The 25,809-nt window shown below is 45.9% G+C and overlaps 1 protein-coding gene across 2 annotated transcripts in view; it reads right to left on the bottom strand.

The window, feature by feature from the left end:
* Positions 1 to 25,809, bottom strand: part of KLHL3 (kelch like family member 3) — a 51,109-nt gene that overhangs the window by 24,170 nt on the left and 1,130 nt on the right. For both annotated transcript variants that reach the window (XM_032124518.1, XM_032124519.1), the window contains exons 2-5: positions 19,163 to 19,279; positions 16,083 to 16,189; positions 8,609 to 8,730; positions 811 to 973 (exon numbers count right to left, since the gene is read on the bottom strand). In XM_032124518.1, the coding sequence (XP_031980409.1) occupies positions 811 to 973; positions 8,609 to 8,730; positions 16,083 to 16,189; positions 19,163 to 19,279 (509 nt within the window). The remainder of the gene's footprint in view (positions 1 to 810; positions 974 to 8,608; positions 8,731 to 16,082; positions 16,190 to 19,162; positions 19,280 to 25,809) is intronic.

Raw genomic sequence — 25,809 nt, 5'->3', positions numbered from 1 at the left:
CTTATAGTTCAATTAAGGACAAAATTGTGAAAAAGGAAAATGTTGCAGGACAGAGCAGGTGCTCTGGGAGACAGCAGGTGTATGTGTGCCTACACAAATTATCAGAAAACAGAAAAACAAACTGAGAAAAAACTATCAGCTTCTCCCAAGCAGAGGTCAAGGGCAACTCTGCTGGAGGAGACTGGAAAGTGCTGGGGAATTCAGAGCTTGGGGCTGCCTGAAACAGCTTCACATTTATGATGTAGAGGAGAAATGCTGAAAGCCATTGCCGGCACTTCCATATTGCAGCCAAACACATTTACTCCCAAAGAAGCATAAGCCTATCCTCCCTTGGGGTAAGGGGCCATTGCTGCACAGATCAGAGCCTCAGACTGCATGGCAATCTTAGCTGAGTGTTCCAACTCCCACCCAGAGGATTTAATTTTGCCCAGTGCCATTTATTCCCACAATGGAAATGCCCAGCATTGCTACTGCTCTCCCAGGGCAGGTCCCATGGGGGGGACACCAGCACACCAACGCTGAGCTGTTGAACAGGCACACCAAGAGCTTGCTAGGATCACACTCAGGAACTGTTTTGTGGTCTGACATCCAGAGGATAAGGGTGTTTTACCTCCTACGGTGCTCCCCTGCGACCGAACCACATTTCCCAACTTGCAGCATCACAGAAAGTTGCAAGCCCAGAACTAAATAAAATATTCCCTTCCTGTTCTAATACCAGAAGTCTGAAGAGACCAACCAGGATGGGCTCAGCCTCAGAGCTGCTGTAGCTGGAGGCAGGGTTAGCTCCACACCCAGACCCCCTCCCCTCACCTGCGTAGGCGTTGGCCTGCTGCAGCAGCTCGGTGCAGGCGTGCACGTCGGCAAAAGCGCGGATGCCAAGGCAGTTGGTGGGATGCAGCTGGGACTGAAGGAAGTCACAACAGTTTTTTCTAACATCCATCAGTTGCAATAAACTAGCAGCTGGCAACAAAACCTGCAAAGGCGCGAGAGGGGAACAAGAGTGAGCAACAGGGAGTGATTCACAGCTCGCACAAATTGGAGGCAATTCCCCTTCAACCCTGTGGGGTTACGAGAAGGGAGGTTCAAGTCTTAGCTCTACCATACGGAGAAGATCCCTGCTCATGCTCTGAGACATGAAAATGGCTATCCCACACTGGGCTATAAGTGGAACTCTTCTCACAGCTTCTCCCCATAAGACCTCAAGGCAAAGTGAGGACAAGGTAGAAGCAACCACAGATGCTCCTGAATTTCTGGCTTTGCTGCAGGTAGCTCCTGCACACAGATTTAATTTTTTTTCCCCCAAAGAGCTTTATATTATTTATAAGCAATGCCATCAGATTCAACGCCCATAGCAGCCCAGCAGTCCTCAAAACCCTGGACTTGGTTATTTCCAACAAAACCACATTGGCTTGTGAGCAGGGTGCCCAAACAGTCACATAAGAGAGGGGGTTCCCAGAAACTCAAGCAGGTTTTGGTGACAGCAAGGCTCTTGGGAAAGACAGCCCTCATTTACACTCACACAAAATGCTGCAGACACTCGTGGTTCATGACTGCATCTCAAAATGAGGTACTGCTTTGTACCTCCAAAACTAAGCACAGAAAAAGGAGACAGAAATGGATGAGGAATGTGACATCTGCTGGAAAAAAACACCTTTGAGGCCAGTGAGGAGGACAGGAAGTAGAAAACAAAGTCCATCAGGACATTACAGTCCATGACATCAGCTACTTCCTTTCTTCTGTCGAACAGCGACTGCAGACATGTCTTATTCCAGCTCTTTCGTAGCTCTGGCTGCCTCACACATGTCCTTCCAACTGGACATCTGTGCTCACCATCTGAGCACACATTTCCGGAAAATTATTTCCAACTCAAAAAAAATAAGCAGCTGTTAAACAAAACAAATAGGTTAACGGCATTCACCTCTCTGGATCCCGATGGCAGGGAAGGGATAAAGATGTTCCCTCCCTGTACCTGCCACCACGTTCCCATTCCACACCAGGGCAGGACACTCACAACCTGCTCCAGGTCTTTCTAATCAACTGATGTGTTCCACTCCAGCCCAGCTGCACAGTGGCTGACTGCTGCCAAGCAGCCACCCCAACAGGCAACAATCAAAAGAGAAGTCAATTAACCCGGGAGCCTGTTTTGGCCCAAGCCTCTTGATGCCAGGAGCAGATTAGTTTGTAGCTTTGATTAAGTCAAGATAGCAATGCTCTAGGTTTTTGAAACCTAGCTGTGAACCACCTTCTCTCTAGCTGAACCCTTTCTGAACACCTGAGCTTTGGGTAGACAAGTCAGACTCCATGCAAACTCCATGCTATAGACCAGCCAGAGCCTCCTCTGTGCACCCCCATCCATCCAGGATAAACACCTGCCAGTCCAGGTGGGCTGCTTACCTCCAGTGTTTGGGATGTTGCCTCCAGACCAAAAGGAACTCACTACCAGCACCACATGCAACAGCCCCTGGACAAACCAGTACTGCTGTTACAGCCCATGCTGGCTTGAGAGGCAGTGCAGAAGGAGCCTCATACCACTGCAGGCTTCGGGAAGGGGGCATTATCATACAACACTTCTCAGAAATAGGATATAAAAAGCCTATAAAGAGATGAGAGGATTTTCTTTTTCTTATTTCCCAGCTGAATGTCTTAACACTCATCTTGTTTTTACCAGGGAAGGCGAAAAGCAAGCAAAGGATTTCCGTGAGAACAAAGTCTGTTTCCTTTAGAAATAACAAGAGGAAATGCCCTTCCTAAACATGCAGCAGGACCAAACTGCAACCCCATTAATATCCAGGCAAGTTACTCACATGGGTCTGGATTTGGCTCTTAATATTTGAACACCAACAGCCGTGAACGATTTACAGAGAGCTGGCTTCTCTACCAGATCTGCCTCCAGATCAAAACCCACTCATTTTTAGAAATTATGTCAAGATTATCTGCTATTACTACTGAGATTGACTGCTTTGCTTAATTTGTGTCCAGAACCTCATCTATGAGGTGTGTCTAGAGATATATATGCATATAACCATCTAGTTCACCAGCTGTGCTCCACAGACTCCACACCAATTTCAAGTTTACACAACATTGCCTGTGCAATTACTTCCATAGACCTTTGATGTCTCTAAACTAGAAACATCTTTCAGCCAAAAGTGCTCTGTGTTCTATAAGATTCATTTATTAATGCTGGACTGCAGAGGCTGGGGTTAATTCCCTACTGTGACACAGCCTTACAGGTAGTCTTGGCCAAAAGTTAACTTACATCATTCCTGCTCTTCAAAACTGGGAAAGGAGCGTTTCCCCTATGCAGGGGATGTATTAAAGCTTATAAGCAGCTTTGACAATTTGGTCAAATTGAAAGCCAAATAAGAGTACTGGCTGTAATCCTCAGCTGCACATCTAGGGCCACAGCTGGGACTGCACATCTGCCCAAACAGGGAGACAGCTCCCAAGCATCCACCCAGGGAAACCCGTGACCAGAGAAACAAATGGATTTTGTATTTGCAGGGCAGGTAAATACTCAGTTTTAAACAAGCTGCCCTAAACAGCACAAACAGTGGAGATAAAACTACATTCGTGTTATGTGGCTTTTGAGTGCAAGGGTGGCAATTAGGCTTTATTACATCCCAGCTGCTCCCAAGCAGCACATGGGCTGAACAACAGTACTTCCACTTAAATGCTCTACCTGAGGTGAAATAGCCCTGACAGAGGAAGGTGTGACAGCATAAGGGAGTCACAAAACCTTGTCAGGATCAGGAGATGGAGAAAGGATGTAGAGATGAGAGAGAAAATGGGGGAACAACTGGTAACTTCCCTCCTGAGCTACCTTCAGACACACCATCCCTTGGTTAAACAGTGAAATAAAAAAGTGAAGACATCCATCAGGCACAGTCCTCTGGTGCCACATCCACAAGTTTCTCCTCAGCTTTCTATTAGGCCAAGCCAATTTAAAAGACATCCTATAGGTTTAAGGAAGGGAGTCCAAACCAGAGGAGTCAGCTCTCCAATGGACCAGGGCCCCCTGCACTCCAGGGCGCTGCATGGCAAGGAGCTTTGGCTCCAGGGAGGAAAACAGCCCTGATTTATTGCTGAAAGGTGCTTTGCCTCACCATGGGCTTGCACCTACTATAGCTGCAGCTTTTTGGATTGAACAGGGGGAAGAGAGATGGACTGACCCACTTACAACCCCTTTATCATCAAAACTGCATCTGCCAGAGAACTCTCCTTCCTTGCTGTGAACTCCTAAGTCTGCAGGAAAAGCTGAGGTGCAGAAGCATCTTTGAAACGGAAATATTGCAGCTCCTAGCAAAGCTTTTTTCCTCTTTTCTTGAGGCATTTTTTATGACAATTACTATGCCTGCAAAGCTGACAGCTTCAATATCTACCTCCTCCAGACAGCTGATTTCAGATTTCATTCTCTGTGTATGAGCCATATCTCAAACTGTGGCAGTACACAAGGACACCTCACACATGTGGTCTGTGGCCCATCATTCCTAAGAACTTAATAGTGAAATCAGGTTAATAAGGACTTCTTCCAGGGAATCATTACAACCTGAATGATAATGACTTTCTTAATTGGGAGGGCAGTTCTCAGGCTGCCTGCAAGTAATGAAGTGTCATAGGTAAGGATGGTTGGGACACACTAAGGAGGGACTGTATTCACTGTCTAGAGCCAGAGGTCCAGATGTCTTCACAGGACTGCCTAGGACAGGGAGAGGCCTGCTCCCAAATCTCTTCATTCACCTCTGCTCAAGGACACCATGCAGAGCTTCCCTATCACTGGACTTTGTTGCCATCACTCTGAGCTCGCAGGTTTGATAGGAAAGTTGGAAAGCAGGCAGCAGTGTAACCACTTCAGCTGCAAAATCAAAACCTAACTGAAAAATTCAGGTAATTGATATGTTAAAAGCACCAGCTACCCCACACATGTAAAGAGCAGCAGGCCCTGTGCTCTGATGTGTGTTTATGATTTCCACTGAAATCAACCCAGGGCTGCACCTGAGCATCTGTGAAGTTCCCCGAGACACTCACTTTAGTTTTCCTTCCTTTTACAGAAACTGCATGACACAACTTCCTTCTAAATAAATGTATCCTGCTCTACCTTCAAATGAATGAGATCCTTGTATCATGCATATGAAAATTTACAACCAACTTTGATGTGGGATGCAACAGAGGAAGAACAACAGAAAGCAGCAGGTGTAGAAATTCCAGGATGGATTTTCCTGAAACTACAACATGACTGCAATAAAGACAGAAATTCTGTCTCTGCGTCATGCCTTCCAAACAAGTGGGAGGCTAAATCCCAAATGCATGTTCACAGCTAAAACTCTATCATCCATTGTCCCTGAGCCCTCCTGTTGCTGCTCCTATACTGCCTTGAAACCCCACTCTAAGAATGAAGTTCCAAGAGGTAAAGCAGGATTGCATTTGTTGGGGTGATTCTCACCCATGTACCCCAGCAGGGTTAGAAGAGAGTATTCCCTACACATGGGCTCAGGGTGAGCTGAAAATCCCCTTTGCCTGCACATTTGGGACATAATCTTGAGGAGAAATTAGATGAACACCCCCAAAACTCACTACACAGATGATGACTGGAACTGACTGTACAGACTTTGCCCCTTGTATACATATCCTTCCTTACAGAAAAAAACAAAACAAAACAAAACAAAAGACACTCATTTCACTGCACAATCAGCTACAGAAAAACATGCTTAGAAAAGGAGTCTCACTTCCTGAGCCCAGACCAGGCCTACAAAAGAAAAAAAAAATACAGGTTTCTATTAGAAAACAAACAACAAAAATCCTGTAAAAAGGCTTCTTGTTGTGAAGGGCTGGGCACTGCTCAGCATTCAAACACGCTTAGGAACATTCACTGCACTCCATGCTACCTTTGCTGCTCATCTTTTTTCTCATTTCTATCCTGCTCTCATCTTATCTTTCTCACTGACAAGATAGTGTCTTTTCATTTATTCACAAGTTTTGGTACCTTGGCTGCATCTGCTCAGTTAATGCCACTGAGCAACCTTATTTTTTTCATAGCTTCTAAAATGAAATTACCTGGCACCTATACCCAGAAATTGCTTCTTCCAGCTACTGAGAAAGTCTGAAGAACCCCTTCAAAAAAGTACCCTTGCCCTGCTAGAGAATCAGAACATGTGACAAGGAAATAGGAGACCTCAGGAGATACCTGCTGGGAAAAGAGAAAGTCTCACTGTGCTCAAGCAAGGCTGCGAAGGAACATTGCTGAAACAGCACAGACAGGCACTACTGAGGTGTCCTTCCAGATGGACGGATGGATGGATGGATGGCTGACTCAAAAACACCTGTGCAGCAGGGGGATGTGGTAATGCTAATGTGGTAACCTGCTCACTTCTTTCTAACATTGACACAGCTAATTCTGACTAGAGACTACAAGGAGCTTAATTTTTGTTGGTTTTAGTCTTCACTTCATGTGAAACTTTCCAACAAATCACAGAACATTCACTTCTGTAACCTTTTCTTCTTGTGGCTGGAAATGAATATTAACCTGTTTATGGCATTTTGTTCAGAGTAAAACACCCAGAGAGAGGATGGAAATTTCTCTTTCTATTAGTTTCATAACACAGTTATATTAAATTCCATAAAACATTTTCAACATGAACACTTTAAACATGTAATAAAATTTAAACTAGTCAGTTAATCTTGCAGTAGATCAGCTTCATTTCTTCGCTCCTAGGAATTAATTTACCTCTAGCCTGAAGAGTTAATCACAGAGTGGATACTGAAATAAATGCTGCAGTAAAAGGACCTGCTTTACTGCATTAGGAAAAAACACTTAGTATTCAAAACTTACATTTTTTTATCTTACTGTCTGAGAGATGAAAGCCAAAATATAGCCAGGGATCTACTTTAACTCCCTGTAATCCCTGGGCCACAGAAGGCAGGCTTTGATTAGGTTTTACAAAAAAAGATGGCTGTCCAGTTGCTCAAGAAAGGCAACACCTGGAGTTTTCACAGACCTTCTGGGCAGGACAGAGCTGCCTCTCCAGCCTGTTCCAGCTCCCACAGCACTGCTCACATCCAGGTGCAGCTGGAGCACCAAAACAGTCCCCTGGAAATGCAGCTGGGGTCACTCCCCAAGCCCCATCCAAGGCAGGCTCAGCAGATGGGATCCCAAGCTCTGCACATCCCACGTGCCAAGTGGGAGCTTCTGACCACCTAACCCCCAGCAGCGTGGAAGGAAAGCACACGTTTCAGAAAGCAGGTGGATACAGCCTCCATATTTCCCACAGAAACAGGGACCAGCCTGAGGGCGTGTAAACGTAGTTTCTCCTCCAGCAATGGGAGATGCCAGAGGTGCAAGGAGCTCCACCCCAGTCCCCCACTGAGTGATGTTGTAAGGCAGCTCCTGATGACCCTGATGTGAAGACACAGCAGACAGCCAGGCCAAGCCACCCACGGCTGGCTTTGAGTGTCAGCACCTTTGCCATAATGGCACCTTGAAGGTATCCTCACCGCTGGTTCTCAGCCTCACTGCAGGGCAACCAGGCTCCACCCTCCTACCAGTGCGACAACTGCCAGGCTGAGAGCACACCAAAAAGCCACATTTATAAAACTGGAGGGCAGAAGGGGCAAGAAAAGGCCCCCACAGATTTAGGTCATGAAGGATGGCAAAGGGTTGGACTGCAAAGCGGACCCAGCTCAGGGGTTTGTCCAAGCTCCTGTGGGAGGAGCAACAGGTCACAAGGACCCACCCTCTCTCTGAGGGGTCGGAGCAGAAGAGCGCACAGCAAGAACCTCATTTCAAGCAGAACCAGTCTAATTTTTCCATGTTAATTAGGTCAACAAAACTCTCCAGCATCATGGACACAGACTTGTTCCCCTGGCAATGTCCAAGTCAAAGAGAGGAAGACAACAGGCTCAAACTGCCACTTGCAAACAAAAACAGAGACCAACCGAAAAGCATGTCCATACAAAAGCTCTCAGCATCCCTTCCAGACATCAGTGGCTAAGTGCAGAGCCTTTTTCTTACCACAAATACAAGTACAGTCAAAGAAAGAGCTTTACCAGCAGCCACAGCCATGTGACACCGCAAAACACTCTCTTCCTGAGCACCCTGCTTTATTTGAAGGCTGCCTTTCAATTACTCTTTCCACTTCTGAACAAATATTTACCTCTCAGAAATTCAAGACAGAGCACACACACAAAAAAGGAAGAATGTCCTCATTTGAACAATGTATTCCACTCAAAGCTCTGTGAAACAACTCAAACTACCCAGAAGAATTTAAAAACTAACAGCCACATTCCTCTGCCATGGCCTTAAAACATTTGACTCACTGCTTGTTTGAGTCTATTCTGACCTTCGACAGACTGACCCACAAGTCAGCACAGCTTCTTGGAAGGCAAATGCCTGCTCTCGTTATAAGAGCTCCACACAAAAGCTAAATGCAACATGACTTAAGCACAGGCAAAGCACTGAAGTGCCTCAAGACTAAACAGAGGCTGGAAGTAGCTCTTTTCAAGCTCAACCTTTTACTTTCTGCAGCCTGAGGATCCCTCACCCCCAAAGAACCTGTGCCTTTGAGTTTCAAGCTTTTCACTTGGTTCTCCACAGGAGCTGCTGAACCAGACCTACCTGCACATTCTCTTCCGTGACCTCGATCTCAGCGGTGTAGATGTAATCAATCAGCTTCCTCAGGGTCTGCCCATCGACATCTTTTATCTCAATCTTCTTGGCCTTACTTTCAGACATGTCTCCTGAAATTCATTTCAAAAGGATAGTTACAGTTTGCTCTGCAGAACCTTGCTCCCCACACATCCAGCACGTGCTCCTGCTGTCTGACTACAGGACTGCTTGGCACTATCCCTCACCACTGAAGAGCCACCAGTGAGATTCCCAAAAGCCTCCTAATGCCACCTAAAAAACGACTGAAGATTGAGGACACTAGTGTAAAACAACATAAATCAATAAATGCAACAAACTCAACTTCTTGACAGAAAAGAACCTGCCATGGTTCGTTACAGTGGGGATACTGTAACACGTGTATCAGACAATGAGGCCTGTGGAAAAGAAATATATATGGACGGATTCTTGCTAGATGTTTCAGAGGTGTTTATTTCTCCACCCGCATGGCCGGGGCTCTGCTCAGGAACTGTTCCAGTCACGGGACCAAGGGTCCTTCTGCCCGCGCAGGGAACACAAACCAACCCATGGGAACGAGGCTGAGCAGGGGCAGGGAAGCCCCGTGTCTGTGCCCTCAGGGCCCCTCTCCCAGGGCTACACGGCGGGGGAGGGACCCCAACACCTCACCCGTTTTATTTTAATAAAAGGAGAATGAAAACAACTGGATAAACATAACAAGAACAGTTTCAAAACAAAACAAGCCACCCTCCTGAGTCTTTAAGTGTCCAAACAGATTCTCCGGAACATCTTAAGGCTGACAGAAGGGAGACACGACTCTCTGAGCATGCTTTGTGGGGAAACTGAGGCAGGAGAGGGTTTCTTACATTTGTACCTGTTGGAACTCTAAACAACAATAGTTAATTTCTTCCCTCCCCTTCTTTATCCCCCACTCAGCATTGGAAAGGGATTTTTGGGGAAACAATTGGCAAAGGCATGGTTTTGTGAGGGAAACCATGGGTGAAAAAACTGATTGGGAATACACTGGGGGTAACAGGATATAGGATAAAAGGGAAAGGTGGGATTAGGAAAGGGAGACTGTAGGGGGGGCTCATAATGGAGATACTGTCTAACATGACTACGATTTTTAGCATATATACTGCCTTTCACAGAAACACCATCAGGCCCGGTGACCTCTGCTGCTTGTAACCCTTTTCTACCTTGCACAATTTTGAACTCTACTACTTCTCCATCTCCCAAGTTTGGGATGCATTTTTCAGGGTTATGCTTTTTAGTAGCAGTTCTATGAGTGAATATGTCTTGCTGGTTGTCACATCTCGTTATAAAACCATAATTTTGTTTAACATTATACCATTTTACTATTCCTAAAACCTTAGCTAGGGTGATTTTTTCCTTTTTCTGAGTGGCTTCTGTTTTCTGTCTCACTGTGTTTTTGCTTTCTCTTTTGTCTTCGCTCGCTTCCATGTTGGAACTGCCAGGGCTGCTGGGGCCATCGGAGCTGCTGGTGCCTGCACGCTCTTCCCGGGGTCGCATTCGGGGCCATGCGGGCCAGGCCGGGCCGCACCGCTCAGCTCCCCGCGTGCCGCCACTTCTGCTCTCAGCTGCGCTGCGGCTGCCTGGGGCTGCACCCACGTCTCGGCCGGGCCCCCGAGCGACGACCCCCCCATGCCCTGCTCTAGCGCGCGTTTCGGGTAGGCGCGGCTCCGCTCCACTGCCGCCAGCCGTCGCCCACGTGCCGCTCCTCTCACAGGGCTCGCTCCACCACGCGCTGTGCGGGGCCGGGCAGGCTCCCGCCACACCTCACTCCACTGCCGACACTGAGGCTCGTGTCACTCTGCCCGCACGTGGGAACTGCCTCGCTGCTGCTCGCAGAGCGCTCGGTCCACGTGGCCTGGGTCGCACGGTCCCTGAAGCAGTTTTAACTTTGCAAGGACACAGCTGACATTGCTCAACAGTCTTGGTAATTAAATAATATTCATGAAAATATTCTTCCATCAGCATATATTTTGACTCAGAAATTAACTGTGTCCAAAAGTCTTTGGTAAGTATTAAATCCCAAGAAACACAGAAAAAGTTCTTAAACAACCATGCCAGGAAGTGTTTCAGTTCCTTTTGAGCTTGAGTTAAGCTAAAATTTACAAATCGTTGTTCAAGAACCTTTTCAAGTTTAAGATAAATGTCCATATGCGGCTCTGAGAGCCAAGAGTCTTTCCACAGTTCCTCCATAGTTTAGAGATGGAACAGCAAAACAAAAACAAGAAGAGAAATCCAGAGTTTACTCACAAATCAGTTGCTGTCCTTAGGGATTGGGGATCATTCTGCCCGCATTACCCACCATTTGTTACAGTGCGGATACTTTAACACGCGTATCAGACAACGAGGCCCGTGGAAAAGAAATATATACGGACTGATTCTTGCTAGATGTTTCAGAGATGTTTATTTCTCCAGCTGCATGGCCGGGATCTGCTGAGGAACTGCTGCAATCACGGGACCCGAGGGTCCTTCTGCCCGCGCAGGGGAACACAAACCAACCAATGGGAACGAGGCTGACCAGGGGCCAGGGACCCCGACAATGGTTCACCTGCATTCAAACATAGGAGCTAAAAAACCCCAGTATGCCTGTCAATCATGTCTCAGTACAGGGACAGCCTCAAAGAGACTGTGGACATGTCTTAGGAAGGTCTTTGAAAAATATATTTTTATATATATTTATTAAAAATATATTTACATTTTTTTAAATACATATACATATAGATAGAATGAGTATGTTGCAACAGCTACATTAGGCTATTTTGTGGTATACCCTACATTAAAAACAATGCCGTGTTATTCTTTTTCTTTAGAAAGAAGCTGAAACCTAGTCAGGAAAATAAGCACACAGGGCAGCAGTTACACCCAGCATGCAGCAAGCTTCTCTCCTAAATTACCCTGCTGTAACCCATCCATCACTTGCACCTTGCGCAAAGCATCCACACAGAAAGATGCAGTTCTCATCTCTCACCTTCCCAACCTCACACCTTTGGATCCAAACTGTACCCTTTCTCTAAATCCATAACTCAAAAGCATGTGGAACTAGTGCAATAATTTCCTCCCTGAAAATACAACTAAAGTCCCTTAGCTGTGTAAGAGCCTATTCATGACCCACAGCTTTATGCACACCTCCTCACCCCCCAGGTAACAGGAGCACGTCAGAGGAACAAAAACATGCTGCAGGGAGGAGAAAGGACTCCACAGTCCTTCCAGCATCCCCATACATGGTGACTTCACCCAGGATTTAATCACCAGGATCTCCACAGAAAAGAAAGAACAAACTCCCAAGCGGAAAGAAAATGATAAGTGGAAAAATAAAGCTAAACAAAGAGAGCATGAAGAAATGTCAATTCTTAAACCTGGGGATGAATAATCACTACTCTTGGAAATCTGGTGACTCAGTACCGCTGTGGGATTAAGTGGAAAAATATTTCCTGCAGCCTACAGAAGTAATTACAACCTACATCTCCGTGCAGCGTTCCACCAGACGTGGCTGGGCACAGTAAGTGCAGAGCACAGAGTCAGATGCTAAACAGGATCCAAGCTTGAGCAAAACCTGGATCCTGCTAATTGAACTTTGCTGACTTTCCTTATGTGAATAAGGAGGCAAATAATAGGAGTGGGGTGGGACCATGAGTGTTAGAACAGTCAACAACATCCCAAGAACTGAAATAATATTTGCCCCAAATTCAATTTTTCAAACTGAATAATAAGATGTTATTCAGAGAAGTCCATGAATACAAATGCACCAGTACAAAGGGATAAATGACCTACATTTGGGAGGCCTTCAAAGCAGGTAGGACTTTTTAATTGACAAAATGTCATCTTCACACACTTCCTCCCCTCAAAAAACCCCAAACATCTCCAGAGATGAGAGGGTGCTTCTGAGAACAGACCAGTCCCCATCAGCCCTGTGGTGCTGGAGGTGCCTGTAAAGAGCACCCACCAAACCCCCTGCATGGGGAGCCCAGAGCCCTGCAGGACCCTCAATGCAAGGAGGGGCTCAGCCACACACACCCAGAGATCGATGCAGAAATAGCTTGGGGGGACCAATCCAATAACATCATCTGTCGTCGTGGCATCCATGTGACACAGGCAACAAAAATAAAAGCTGTGTGGGCTTCCCCGCCCACCAGCAAGCTGCCAGCCCTGCATACTAACAGCCTCCACTGCCTCTGCTCTGGGACCAGCCCAGGCACCCCAGGAGGGGAGTCTCCTGTGCTGTGCCCACGGTTGGATGGGATCTGACTCGGCATGATCGAGTCCTTCCCACTCGTCACAGGGTGGACAAGTCTCTAGTGCTGGGGAATGGGGAAGAACCGGGAGACACCACAAGTGAACCAAGGCAGGATTGGTGCAGACCAGGAGCAGGCACCAGGCTGCCCCTTCCTCCAAGCACAGACCCAGGGCAAGCCTCTGGAGCAGCGCTGTGGGCAGCTGAGTGATGGACCATTGAGGGCATCTCATCTCACATCTCTCTAGAAAAGAAACCCTACACCTTAAACCCCACAAAACCCAGCTCCTAGGGTGTCTTTTATAAAGCCAGACTTGAGCCCCACCTGATACCTTAATTACAGAATAATTCAAAGCACTGGCATTATCTCTCATAAGGACTGTGGTGGGAAGGGCTGCCTTGCAGGAGGCACTGCACAGATCCCGTCCCTGCACCACTGCAGCCAAGCAGACACAAGGGACGAGGTGTGAGGGAGCAAAGGCAGGCAAAACAGGCAGGGTGGCTCTGAACAGATCCTCTTTAGGGGACAGTCTGCAGCCCCCCATGAAGGCATTGCCTTTCCTGCACCACATTCAACACCCAGCAGTGCCTTTTCCACTCCCCTCTGCTCATGAAGGCAAGCAGAGAGCAGAGCTCTGTTTTGTCACAAGACAAACTACACTCAAAACTGCAGCAGCCCATGGCACTGTGTTTACCCAGCACAGCAGCCTGCCCTGCCTCCTGAATGCTGCACTCCAGAGAGGCTTTCCAGTGTACAGCCACAGCTTTGGCTGTTTCCTAAGTCACAGATGTGCTGAGGGAGAATACGAGTGCATTGGATAACAAAACCACAGCCTCTCACACATGGGGTGAGTGCTTTGAAGCAGCACACAAGACCTGCAAGGGTGGTTTCTGCTTCCTCCTTCAGCACTTCCAAAATTCCAAAGGTATCTGACAGGAGCAGTCCTAGCAGTGTCACTGAACTATTTGTTGCCCTTTCTAACATGATTGTGTTTTCTTCTAAATAGACAGAAATTACTGTCCCAAATCATCCCCACAGAATAGTGCCAACAAGGACCAGCATCCAAAATGCTCTAGTAAGCCAGTATGGAAAGGGACACTCAGGAAGGGCTGAGTCCCATCTCTCCTTCAGCAGTGGAAGTTACAAATGGAAAATGTGCCTACCCATTTCCAGACTTTCCAGGAATACTTCAAAGAGGAATGGCTAACCAGAGGATACAAGGTCATCACAAGGTCAACCACGGCTCCAAAGTCAGGCCCAGCCGACAGGGACAGAGCCTGCAGAGCAAGCGGTGGGCAAAGGTGGATGAGCTGTGGGTTTCAGTGTGGTTCCCACTGTTCACAGCTCCACACTGATCACTCACTACTCACTCGTGGCTGCCAGCACTGCTGGGGGACCCCTCCAGTAAGAATTCAGTGTGCATATGCAGCTCCTGCAAATGCCCCCACAGTGCAGCTGAACCTGATCCCTTGGCTCCATCACTGATGTGCAGTGCAAAAAAACCAAGTCACAACAACCAGCTCGTGCTGAAGCTGTGATTTTACACTGTCTCCTCGCAGGGAATGAACTGCCACGCAGCTGGAAGGAGATCACACGCTCTGTCTTCGAAAGAGAGAGATCCAGACCTTAGGAATTTGGGGATAGCTAGACTGAAAGCAAAGGGAGAGCCGGTCTTTGCCTGACCCTCTGCCCCCGGGGACTTGTCAGGGGGAGGGGACAGGCAGCTGCCAAGGCTGTCACCCAGCCCAGGGGAGCTCTGAGCCAGCCACATGACGGGTTAGCTGATTACTGTTTAACTCAGAGAGTGAGGGATTACACGGCCCAGAGAATTCCTGCATGGAAACATGAGCAGCCCTGCACCACCACCTTCCCACTCAGATGACCTCTAAGGATCAGAGGGTTTTTCCAAGAGCTTTTCTTTATTAAACTTCTCATCAGGAACAAGCATCACAAGTCGAGCTCGAGGTGCCCTCAAACACAGTTGCTTCTGAGCAGTGTTTGCTCCTCTGCCTCACTACCACAGCCATTACCAACTTCAGGGTGCAGCACCAGTGCCCCAGAGAACACAGATGCTCTCCACCTTAGCCCACCACACTGATAAAGCCACCATGGGGAGTGTCACATCTCTCCTCACATTTTACACTGGAGGTTTTCCCCCCACCTCCATTACAGAAGGGAAAAAAGCTTCACAAATGACAAGCTTTTCCCTGAGAAATGCTGTGTTCTGCTTCCAGCAAAGTGAATTAAACTAGGTCTAATCTCAAGGTTTTTAAAAGGAAGAAGAAAGGCCCAGACCACAAGCAAATGAACATGAAACAGGGGAAAAACCCCTGAACCTCATTTATGTTGGAGCTCAGGGACAGTAACAACTATCCCCTGGGGTGTACAATCATTTTCTTTGTATTTGTCAGTTCCTATCCTGGAAATAAGGGCAAGGAAAAGGAAAGAAGCTAAGGAGTTTCTGACCAGACTAATTTTACTAGAATGACTTAAATAAGCTGCTCACTCCCCTCCTTCAGGATTGACTTAGCTTTCTTTGGGTTTTTTTTGCTGCCCCATCTGGGCACAGCCTTTGAAGGGCACCTGCTCTGGGAATCAGGTGATCAGAGAAAGAATTTTGTCCTCTTCTTCCTTTCTGTCTTTACCAAAACACATTGGACTGCAGCAACTCACCCTGTCAAAAAGCTGGGCTGCTAAAACTCACTGGGATCAAGAGAACAACGGTGTTATTTCAGGCAGCAGAAAGAAGTGCCATGGGAGATTAAACATCTGTGACTGCCAAATCAGTATCAGCAGGACTGAGCCTTGAAACTACAACTCCTGTGCCAGCAACCTCTTTGATGTGCACCATGAACATTTAGGGCACTGAACACGTGCTTGATGACAATGTTTTCATGATCCAAGGTCTTGTTAGGTGAAAAAATACTAACCCATAAAGCAGTGAGCCAAACTCCACAGTAACCTCACAGTGCCCCACATGCTATCCACTCACCCCACAGCCATACAGCCACCCCACAGGAATTAGTCAAGAATGGCCAGCATCATCCACCAAGTACAGCAATCTGCAGACCCATCGGTACCACTTCTCTCTCAAGCAAACCCTCTCCTGCCTGTGCTGCAGCTCCTGACAGAGACACAGCCTGAGGCCTGGGGACTGCAATGGCCCGTTCAGCCCAAGCACAGTCTGGTGTCAAAAGCAGTACCTGTAAACATGGCACAGAAATAAGGGCTGCAGGCTGCAAGCACCACCCGGTGAGCTTCCATCTCCACGGTTTCGGCCACAATCACCACATCACAGAGGAGCCGCTTGCTGGGAAAATACCAGAAAAGACAAAGATCATTTCAGAATTCCTGGTCAAAAAGCTACATCAATACAGGCCAAAAAAATTGAAGACCAGCTATTATAGACATGGCACCTGAGCTTCTGCCAAATCCCAGGGGAAGGTCCTCTAACCCTTCAGCTACCAGCTCCTGTCACTGTTTGCCTACAAAGCAGAGGCTGGATCCTCCTGAGGCTGCAGCCCCGCCTGTGGTTCTGCTTTCCTAGGAAAAAAAACCTGGAAGCCAAACTAGGCATACATGCTGTCCCAAGAATGAAGGGTAAGGGGCTCCTTCACCTCTCAAACAAGCAGGGCTTGGAGAAGGGGCAGAAGAGCTTAAAGATTTGGGCACTACCTGGGGCCAGGCTCTAGCAAGTCTGTAAGGCAAGAAATAGACATGCAAGGGAACACCAGCAGCCCTTTCATCTTTCCACAGGGAAAAGGTAGAATGAAAAATGAAGTGATTTCTGTACTTCCTTCCATGCTTGTCACTAAAGAATGTGGCCACCAAAATAGATCCTGTCACTGGTAAGTGCAGAAGATGCCTCAGCCATCTGCCAGAGAGGAGGTATCAATCACTGGAGTTTATCCATGGGCCTGAGGACTTCATTTACCTCATGAATTAGTCTGGGATTAAGAGTCATTGGGATAAAGAACAGGGTTCCAGACAGAAACCAAAAAAGAAACCTTCTAAGCTCCCCCACTGACTCATTGTAGAGCTTTGGAAAAGCCACTTCATTAACGAGTGACCTTTTCTACTTGCCCCACGTATGTCCTTTGAGGATTCATTAGTTAATGTTTGCACAGAGCTTCGAAGATGCCGACAGCAAGGAGTGCTCAGCCTCCCAATAAGTTGGTTTAAGATGCTTAAGCATACAAATGCAAACTAAGGGTGTTCTTTTCAAATGTCAAGCCTGAAAAAGGATCAGTGTCTGTAAATCTAGATGTTGTCTTCTCTTTGGAAATACTTATCTCCACACTGAACTTTGTCTTTAGGAAACTGCATTATCAAATAAATATACACAGAGCTTCTAATGGACCAGGTATGTCTCTTCCCCATATATTGAAATATGTGAACAAAACAGCTGTGAAATGCAGGGTTACAGCTGGAAAACAGGAAGAAAGTAGAAACGGGCAGTCTGTACTCTACATTCATCCCAGTTTGGAAGGGGAAAGGGCAATGAGGGGAACTCTAAGAGCCTCTTAATGGAAGCTTCCTCATTTCTTTTAGCTTATGTAAAAGGTGCTCTGTTCAATTCCTCTTTGGGCTACAGCCATCAAAAGTACCACTCATAAAATAATTTCATCCACATTTTCAAACTAAAAGCCTAAGTGGCACTTAGGGACATGATTTAGTGGTGGCCTTGGCAGTGCTGGTTTAAGGGTTGGACTCAATGACCTTAGAGGTCTTTTCCAACCGAAACAATTCCATGATTCTATATAGTATATAGGCTAAAGACTTAGCATGACTTTTCTAGACCCTCTGAATGAGATTTGTGGATGCATGTGAAGGGAGAAATTGTTATTCAAGGTATCTATTAACACTGATTGCTGACAGCTGAACAGATCCCAAGCTCAGTGCACATTGAAGAGATGTGAAAACCACATATTCCACAACAGCAGCAGGAGCCAACAAAAAAAAAAAGAGTAGCCAGAAGATGAAAACATTATACAGGTCCTTAAGGGCAGCTTTCAGTCTACTACATTTTATCTGTTCAGCATTGCCCAAGATACCTAACCACAGGCACCAAGAAACATTGTCTGTCTCCACTGATTCCCACTATGCTTCAATTAAGAAAGGAATAATAGTAGCACAATAGATGTCTGAATGTAGCTGCACAAGCCTTTAGTTTCAGATCCTTTGCTTTCAGTACAAAGAAAGGACCAGAAGGATGCCAGTTATAAGTAAAAAAATTACAACATACCCTGCTTCATGTAATTGTTACAATATTTCCATATTCTGTTCCTACGCAACAGAGAAGCACTGTCAGATATCTGCGGAAGGAAACATTTCCAATCTTTCTCCACACTAGAGAACTTGTATATTAGGAAACTACTTAATCCATGGAGAATAAGTAGCTTTTACAGCATCTTTTGAGTACTTGGAGTGTGCAGGAAGAGCAAAGGATGTTACCTGCTTTCACCACATCATCTCGACAGCTAGGGAGCTCATACATTCATGTGTATCACACACACACTTTCCATAAGAATTCTTTTTAAAATTAGAAGGGTGAGTAAGTCCAATGAACTAGTCAGAGAAATGTTCACTGAACTTCTGTGTGGTTTGTGGGTTAACAGCAACTGAGAAACAACTCAGGCTGAACCACTGCCACCACACTGCTGAAGTGATGACAGCAGTTTTCAAAGCTGTGTTCAGAGATATTTTTTCAGCCTCTGTTCTCCCTGTACCCACACAACTGTGTAAAGACCAAGGTGTTCTCTTCTAACTAATATCAGGATTTTTCAATTTGCAAGAAGAGAGCTGACATTCTTCCTGAGTACTTGCTTTTTTTTTTTTTTTGCCCCTTACTTTGGAGTGCTAAGCCCAGACTGAGTGATGCTGCTAGTCAAAGAGACTAAGAACAGTACATTAATAATCTTTGGTCTGTAATTATGTGTAGGTGTCTTAATGTCTGTAATGTTCTATTATTGGGTTTCAGACCATTACCTCAGTTAAGAACATAGTTTACAGCTGAATTTGCTGTAAGTAATGGAAAAGACTAAACGAATTATCATCTGTGAATGAAGGCTGTGGCTCAGGTAATGTTTTTGGGAAGACAGAGGTCTGAGACTGGGGAGACCAGCCCACCACAGAAGGACTTTATTTTAGCTTCCTATTTGTTGATCAATACTCTACCTGCAATCATTAGCTGTAACAAAGATGGCACAGACTATTTTCTATGTCTCTCAACCAGCACAATTCTGCTAAACCAGAGAGGGTGCCCAGTAAGTCAAAAGTGTACCTCCGTAATTCATTCATGACCTTGAAAGCCTTTCTCATGTGAGAGGGATTGACTGTCACTGTACGCTGGTCCTTTTCATCTTCAGCTGCCTCAGAGGAACGGGAACTCTGCTTAATGCTAAAAACAGGAACAAAAATGGAGTAGAAAGTTTGATTAAAAGGCACTTTAGAAAAACAAGCATCCTAAAACTGCAGCACAGGGTATTAAGCATGGACTTACTCACAAGTCTGTTAGTCAGTTTAGGTTCTCCACATCAAGAGCATCAAAAAATGCAACTACTTCTGCATGGATGTTGAAAGCCAACTCAGCCCACATGTCAGCCAGCAGGGAAGAAAAGAAAAAAGTGCCAAACACCTGAGGACAAAGCCCAGTCTTACAGGCTTCAGGCCAGGAAAGCAGTGTAAGTTGAAATTCAAGCCAGAACATAATTGCCTCACTGAATAGAAATAGACTTCAGCACTGGGAACTGCAAGAGTACCAGGGGTTTTTTAACATTCATACAGAGAAAAAGTTTAGTCTTCAATGTCCCATCTGAAAAAGGCAAGCACACAATACATGACTCGCATCTTCTTTAGAGGGAAGTAGAAAAGGGCTATTAAAACTCCCTGTGCAGCTTTCAAACCTTTACTGAAGCCACATCCCATTTCCATTTCAGAAACAGATCTATTTATTGCCACTGAAACATATGGAATGAATTATTAAACCTTCCTACCAGAACCACCAGCTACAGAGGTAATGTTGAACCAGAGGCACCCAGCTATGTGCTGTGTTTAACCAGGCCAACAGGTGCCTAAGGCACATACGTGTCCTCATTACTTTGTTGGGAGCATTTGCTCTTTACACACAATTGACAGCAGGTCAATATCTCCATCTCCCTGATCCAAAAGCCTGTGAAATCACTCGGAGCTAAAGGCTCCCACCTGTGAAAGAAGCAGCACTTTGAGGCAGGTCCCTGTTCTGCTCGTGCCCATGGCTCACCCCTCAAACCCCTCGCAGGCAAAGGCAAACAAGACAAGTCAAGCAGGGTTGTCCTGTCGAAAGCCAACTCCAAGAGAATGGCAGATGTCAGGAGGCAACTCCATCACCCCATGTGCCCGACTGGAGACCCTCTCAGAGCTTTCCCTTCCAAAGGACAGTCTCCTTTACTTTTGTCCCCTCCTCCCTGCCAGCTTTCCTAGTTGGGCTGGTATCATGATAAAAAAGGCTGGATCAGGTTAAACCAGCAGTCTCGGCAGCCCAGCATCCTGTTTCTACTGATGGCCAGAAGGTGATGTCTGAAGAAGAGTAAAACAGTGTGGAAGGATCCTTCCCAGAATACCCCGTCAGCCCCTGTCAAGGTGTGTATGCATGCACATATAGATCTATATACACATACACTTACATACAATGACTTACACTTTGAAAAACACATTATTTGCTATTTACAACCACCTGACAGTGTGAGACCCTTGCTGAACATTACATCCTCCCCATTGCCTGCTCCTGACCAGTGGCTGTCACCATCCCCATGTCCCTTGACACCACACAAAGCTCTCTGCCCCCCCAGCAGTCTTTGGTGGGCTGCACTCTCCTGCCTCGAGAAGCAAGAGGCTGAGCAGCAGCCAAGTTGCACACAGCTCGAATCCACGCCTGCATACTGAGCAGCCTCCAGCTTTGTGCCTGAGACAAAGGCCAAAAACCAGCCAAGTCCAATTCTTTCAGGTTGCTGAGCAAGTGAAATATTTTCAGTCATAAGTGAAGCCACAAGGCTGAGCACAACATCACTCAGCACATGTCCCAGTGAGGGGGACAACTTCCCAGACTCCGTTATAGTCGTCATCCAATTAGCTTAGTATGGCTGGATTAAAAAAAAAAACAGAAAGGAGAATACCTCGTGTTAAATGTTCAGTATTCAAGGGACTGGTACCAGGCAACGACACAAACAGCTTTTCTATCCCTGAAGAAAGCTGAACTCATTTTGTGCCACACATACTGCCAGAGGTGCTCATGGACATGGAGCTGTGCTGGCACTTGGCTCTTCCCCAGCTCTGCACAGTGCAGTGAGGAAGCCTCATCGCTCCAGGGACACGGCCAAACCCAGCTAAGCCTCAGTGCTGTGTCTATCAAAAGCCCTCGTTGAAACTTTAGGCCAGGTGAAGTTTGACCACAGCTTTAAACACCCCAGCATAAACCCTTGATTTTTAAACAGCTAAACCTGCCCCCGTGGCACGATGGAGCCAAGGAGGGAAAAACGAGGCTCTAGAAGTGCAAGTGACTTCACGGAGCTTTCAGGCTCCAAAGCTGAAACGCGTACAGGAAGCAAGCAAAGTAAACAAAAAAGAAAAAAGTATTAAAAAAAGAAAGTGAAACTGAAAGGCAGCGTCAGGGAGAGCCACTCCCATTGCTCCCGGGGCAGGACAGCTGGATCACAACAGGACACTGCCCCGAACAGCCCCACAGACACACCTCACAGACCCAAAATCAAGCCATGCACACAGAAATCATGGGGGCTCTTTAGTAAGAACAATCGCACTGCTGAGATTTATCTATTACCTCTCCAGTGCCGGAGACCAAAGATTCATTATGTTCAAACTTTTCCACTGGCAAAAGATATAGTTCAAAGGACACAGCAAGTTTCACTGAACTCCAAAGTAAATGTCAGGTCAACAAGCCTTTTATAAAGCCTCAACTCCACTAACATTTGTCTGTGTATTTTAAAAGCAAAAAAAAAACTTGCTTTAGGATTTTGGAAAAAGATCAATCAGCTCTTCCTAAAAAGCAGGAAAGGTAATTTTTAAAAAAACATCCTAAGAGACATCCTCAGCATAATTAAAAGGGGCAGATTTCAGAATTTGCCAAAGGCTTAACATAAGAAAATACCGCAGATTGTCTGGTTAAAAACTTGTTTCAAAAAAGATCAAGCTATGCTATTTAAAGTTTTTTCCAAGTGACTCATAAAAAAACCAGATTTGAAGCATTAATGTCTAAGAGCCTTTAACTCATCTTTAAGACTGATTCCATAGAATTCCTGTAATGGACAGAGGATGATTTTATCTGGGAGAGATATTTTACACCTCCATGCACATACTCTCAGAGATCACTGACGCATTTCCAACATAAAAATGCAAGAACCTGAATGCTCTGAGCACATGCAACCTGCCAGAAAGCAAAAGCTGCCCCTGAGAAGACCAAATCATTACATTTCACAGCTTTTTCTGACCTTTTTCCCTCCACAAGGCTAAGAATTATTACATTTATTACCCTGTTGTTACTTTAATGGATCAAACCAAAGGAGGAATAGGGTCCTCTGATCAAAGATACCAGCCAAGACCAACTGGACACGCTGGAGCCCCTGCACCCCATGACCACAGGGACATCCCCCCATGTTTGCCAAGCTGATGTCCTACTACACCAGCAGGACTCATGAGCCAGCTGCCAGGAGCAATTTGTTCTATTCCTGGGCTATCCAAGGCCGTGCACTGAGTGAATGGACAAATGATTTAATTTCCCTGGGCCAGATGAACATCCTCTTTACAGACACAGCAGGATGCTCCTAAAATGAGCAGAGAGGCTCTTGGTTTCAGACAGTGCCAACCCCACTGCCACCTCCTGCGTGGCCTTTCAATGATGTCCCCAAGTAGAACAAATGAACCCCGATTTGAGGGTCCCCAATTAGGCCAGTGAAGCTAATAATCACTACCCTGTTGACACTGTGTTTCTCCTCTCCAGGACCCCCTAGCAGAGCTGCGCTCAGGTTGCCAGGGTTCACAGCCCAGCTCCTGCCCAAGTGTGGCCACAACTCAGCTGACAGAAAGGTATTTTAAAAACCCATAACCCACCGTTCTGCTGCCCGTATGTTTCAGCTATGAAGTTGGGTTGCCACAGTTACCAGCAGTAATTACAGATGTCTTTGTAGATTATGTGAAAGAATAAAAGCCTTCCTTAGAGATAAACTGTCCGCTGGCAAGATTACTGCCGCGCAGAGAGCTGGTAAACCCCAGGAACAAAAATCCCAGCTCTGCCAAATCCAATTCTAACACTGGCTTTATGGGAGCCGGGAGCTCATCCTGAAGGAAGGGCAGATCTCAAATACTCTCTCCTTCAGAGCACAGAAGGACGAGTTTCTGCTCACGTTTCTGGGAGAAGAGCCTCTGGACTCAGCTCTAATCCAACGTGACCACCACCAGGCTCACACTGGGGAAGTGATGGGTCCCCAGACATTTCCAGCCCAGGCTCATCCCACTGTGCATCCTGGGGGATCTCTGGGAGCTGCTCTCCTCTCCTGCCTGAGCACCACAGGCTGAGCTCTGCTCTCCTGGTTGTCCCCTAGCACCACAGAGCCTCAGCACCACAAGCTTGGCCAAAGACTCAGCCGGGATCAGTGTCCTGCACGGGCAATCCAGCACCACTGTAGGGGCTTCATATCCTTGTATTAATTTAGAAATGTCTGCTAGCCATAAATTTCCAAAGCCTATGGAGCTTCTTTGTGGGATATGTAGCAATCATCACCAGAAAATGTTAATCTGCAGTTTCTGAGAGGTTTGACATCACTCTGATCTAAAAATATGCCAGGTGCCCAATAGCAGTTAGTAGTGTTCAAAACTTTAACACCTCTACAAAGGTAAATGGAGACCAAAATACTGGTTTAGGCTAAGCAAAATGAAAACTCATTTTACCTTAAATGGGCTAATTCTCTGTTTAGAATCAATGTCCCAAATAACAGGAGAAATACATTATGCCCAATAGTTTTATTCCTGGAGTCAGGCAGACACAGTAAGGAAAACCTATCAGTGTAACGGCATAGTTATAAAAATCGCAATTTCTGAATTTGTCTTTAGGTACATACAAAGACATTCAAAAAATTGTGACTGAAGGAATCCACATACTGAACTGGATTTTGAGAGGATTTCAGAGAAATGCATTATCATTAAAACATATGGGAGGCAGCATAACGGAAAGGATTATTTTTCTTTTAATAGCAATATTATTTTCCTATTTTGTTGATTTTTTTTCAGTGCCTGCATCAACGTGGAGACATTAGCTTAGGAAAATACACAGTTGGCATACAGCAGATCCCCGAAAGGATATTCATATCAAAGGAGACCTCAAGGGGAAAGAAGACTTTGGGAACTAGTGAGAAGAAAAGTCTTTGCTGTCAGTAATGGAAACAACACAAAATAACTTAAATATGACAATAGCATTTGCTTTCAAAGGCAAATATTGTATTTCTCAAACAGATACCACAGACTACCTTCACTCAAATATAAAACTACAGGTGTTTTAATATTTTAACCAAAAAAAATTAACATTCCAGAGGTTTTTTTTCTATTCCAACTCAAAAACATCTTGCAAATTCAGAACCAGAGTATCATGCCCAACTGTAAACCTTCTGCAATTTCTCCATAAAATAAAAGTCCCTATCACCACAGTAAAAGAGAACCAAGATTCTGAAATATTTTATTACCAAATGTGAGTGTTTCAGGTTAAACCTCCATTGCCCCCAGCTGCTTCTGCTCATGTGCAATGACATGGGCACATGATACCACTGAACATCCTGGGTGCGCAAGTTAACAGGATATTTGAGTCTGGGCAGGCTTGGGACCAGAGTCAGAGGTGATGTGAGCACAAGTAACATGGATCCTCACTGACTACGAAAATGGAAAATGCAGAAATATTAAAAACCAGGGGGAACTCTGACGTTATGAAAGTTATCAAGTGTAAAATTTGAGGACCAGTCTGCCTGACACAGATCTGAGCTGAAATGCAGGGCAAAAGCACAGCAATAAGCACAGACTGAGCCCACCGTGCTCGCCCACCAAGGTCATTTTTAAACACCTCCTCCCAGGACTTGCTCCGAGCAGGCAGAGCAGCCCCAGCACAGCCCTACACACCATGCCCTTTTGAACCAGAAAGCAGGTGAATATTTCCAGCTTTCCTTGCCAAGAGTCAAACCCCACATCATTACTGCCCGTAACCAGTTCAGGACTGCCTTCTTCTTCCTGAAAATTAGAAATGCAAGCAGCAATTTGGGTAATCATTCCTCACTTCCAGAGGCAGAGAACATGCTGATGGGGATAGTCCTTCATGCCCTAAAAACAGATGGTCTGGAAACAACAGGATAAGGTAAAATAGTCCAGGTATTTTCCTAGTGGCTTTTTCACCACTGTATCCCCGGAAAAAGACCTCCAGTCAAAATGAGACCATTGCTCGTAACCATCAAAAAAAAAAGTATAAGCAACTGTGCCAAGGATGATCCCAGCCTGGGGTATCAAAACAGCTCTGTTCCACTTCCTCAAACACAGGCTCACTTATACAAATAAAGAAAAAAGCAAAAAAAAAAAGGAATCCCATTCCATGAGCTGGCATCTAGCGTGACAAACTAAGATTTCAAGGCCCTTGCAATTAATTAATATTTGGATTAATATTCAGAGGTGACTGTTGGCACCATTACAGGAAGCAGAAGCCCTACAATGAGAAATGTGGCAGGATGAAAGGTTTTGCATGTTAAAAACACAAACAATTACAACCCTTGAATCACAGAAGGGTAGAAAGCTGCCCTTTAGAGCTTGGAAAACAACTCCTACAGGCTGCTGCAAATGTTTTCCCTCAACAGAAGGAAAATTTCCAGAATTTGGGGGTTGACTCCAGCTTAATTTTCTAATGTATCA

Source organism: Corvus moneduloides, chromosome 15 (assembly GCF_009650955.1).
Source record: "Corvus moneduloides isolate bCorMon1 chromosome 15, bCorMon1.pri, whole genome shotgun sequence".
NCBI classification, from domain to species: Eukaryota; Metazoa; Chordata; class Aves; order Passeriformes; family Corvidae; genus Corvus; species Corvus moneduloides.
Note: the sequence above shows the minus strand (reverse complement) of the source record. Positions and strands in the feature narration are given on the sequence as shown.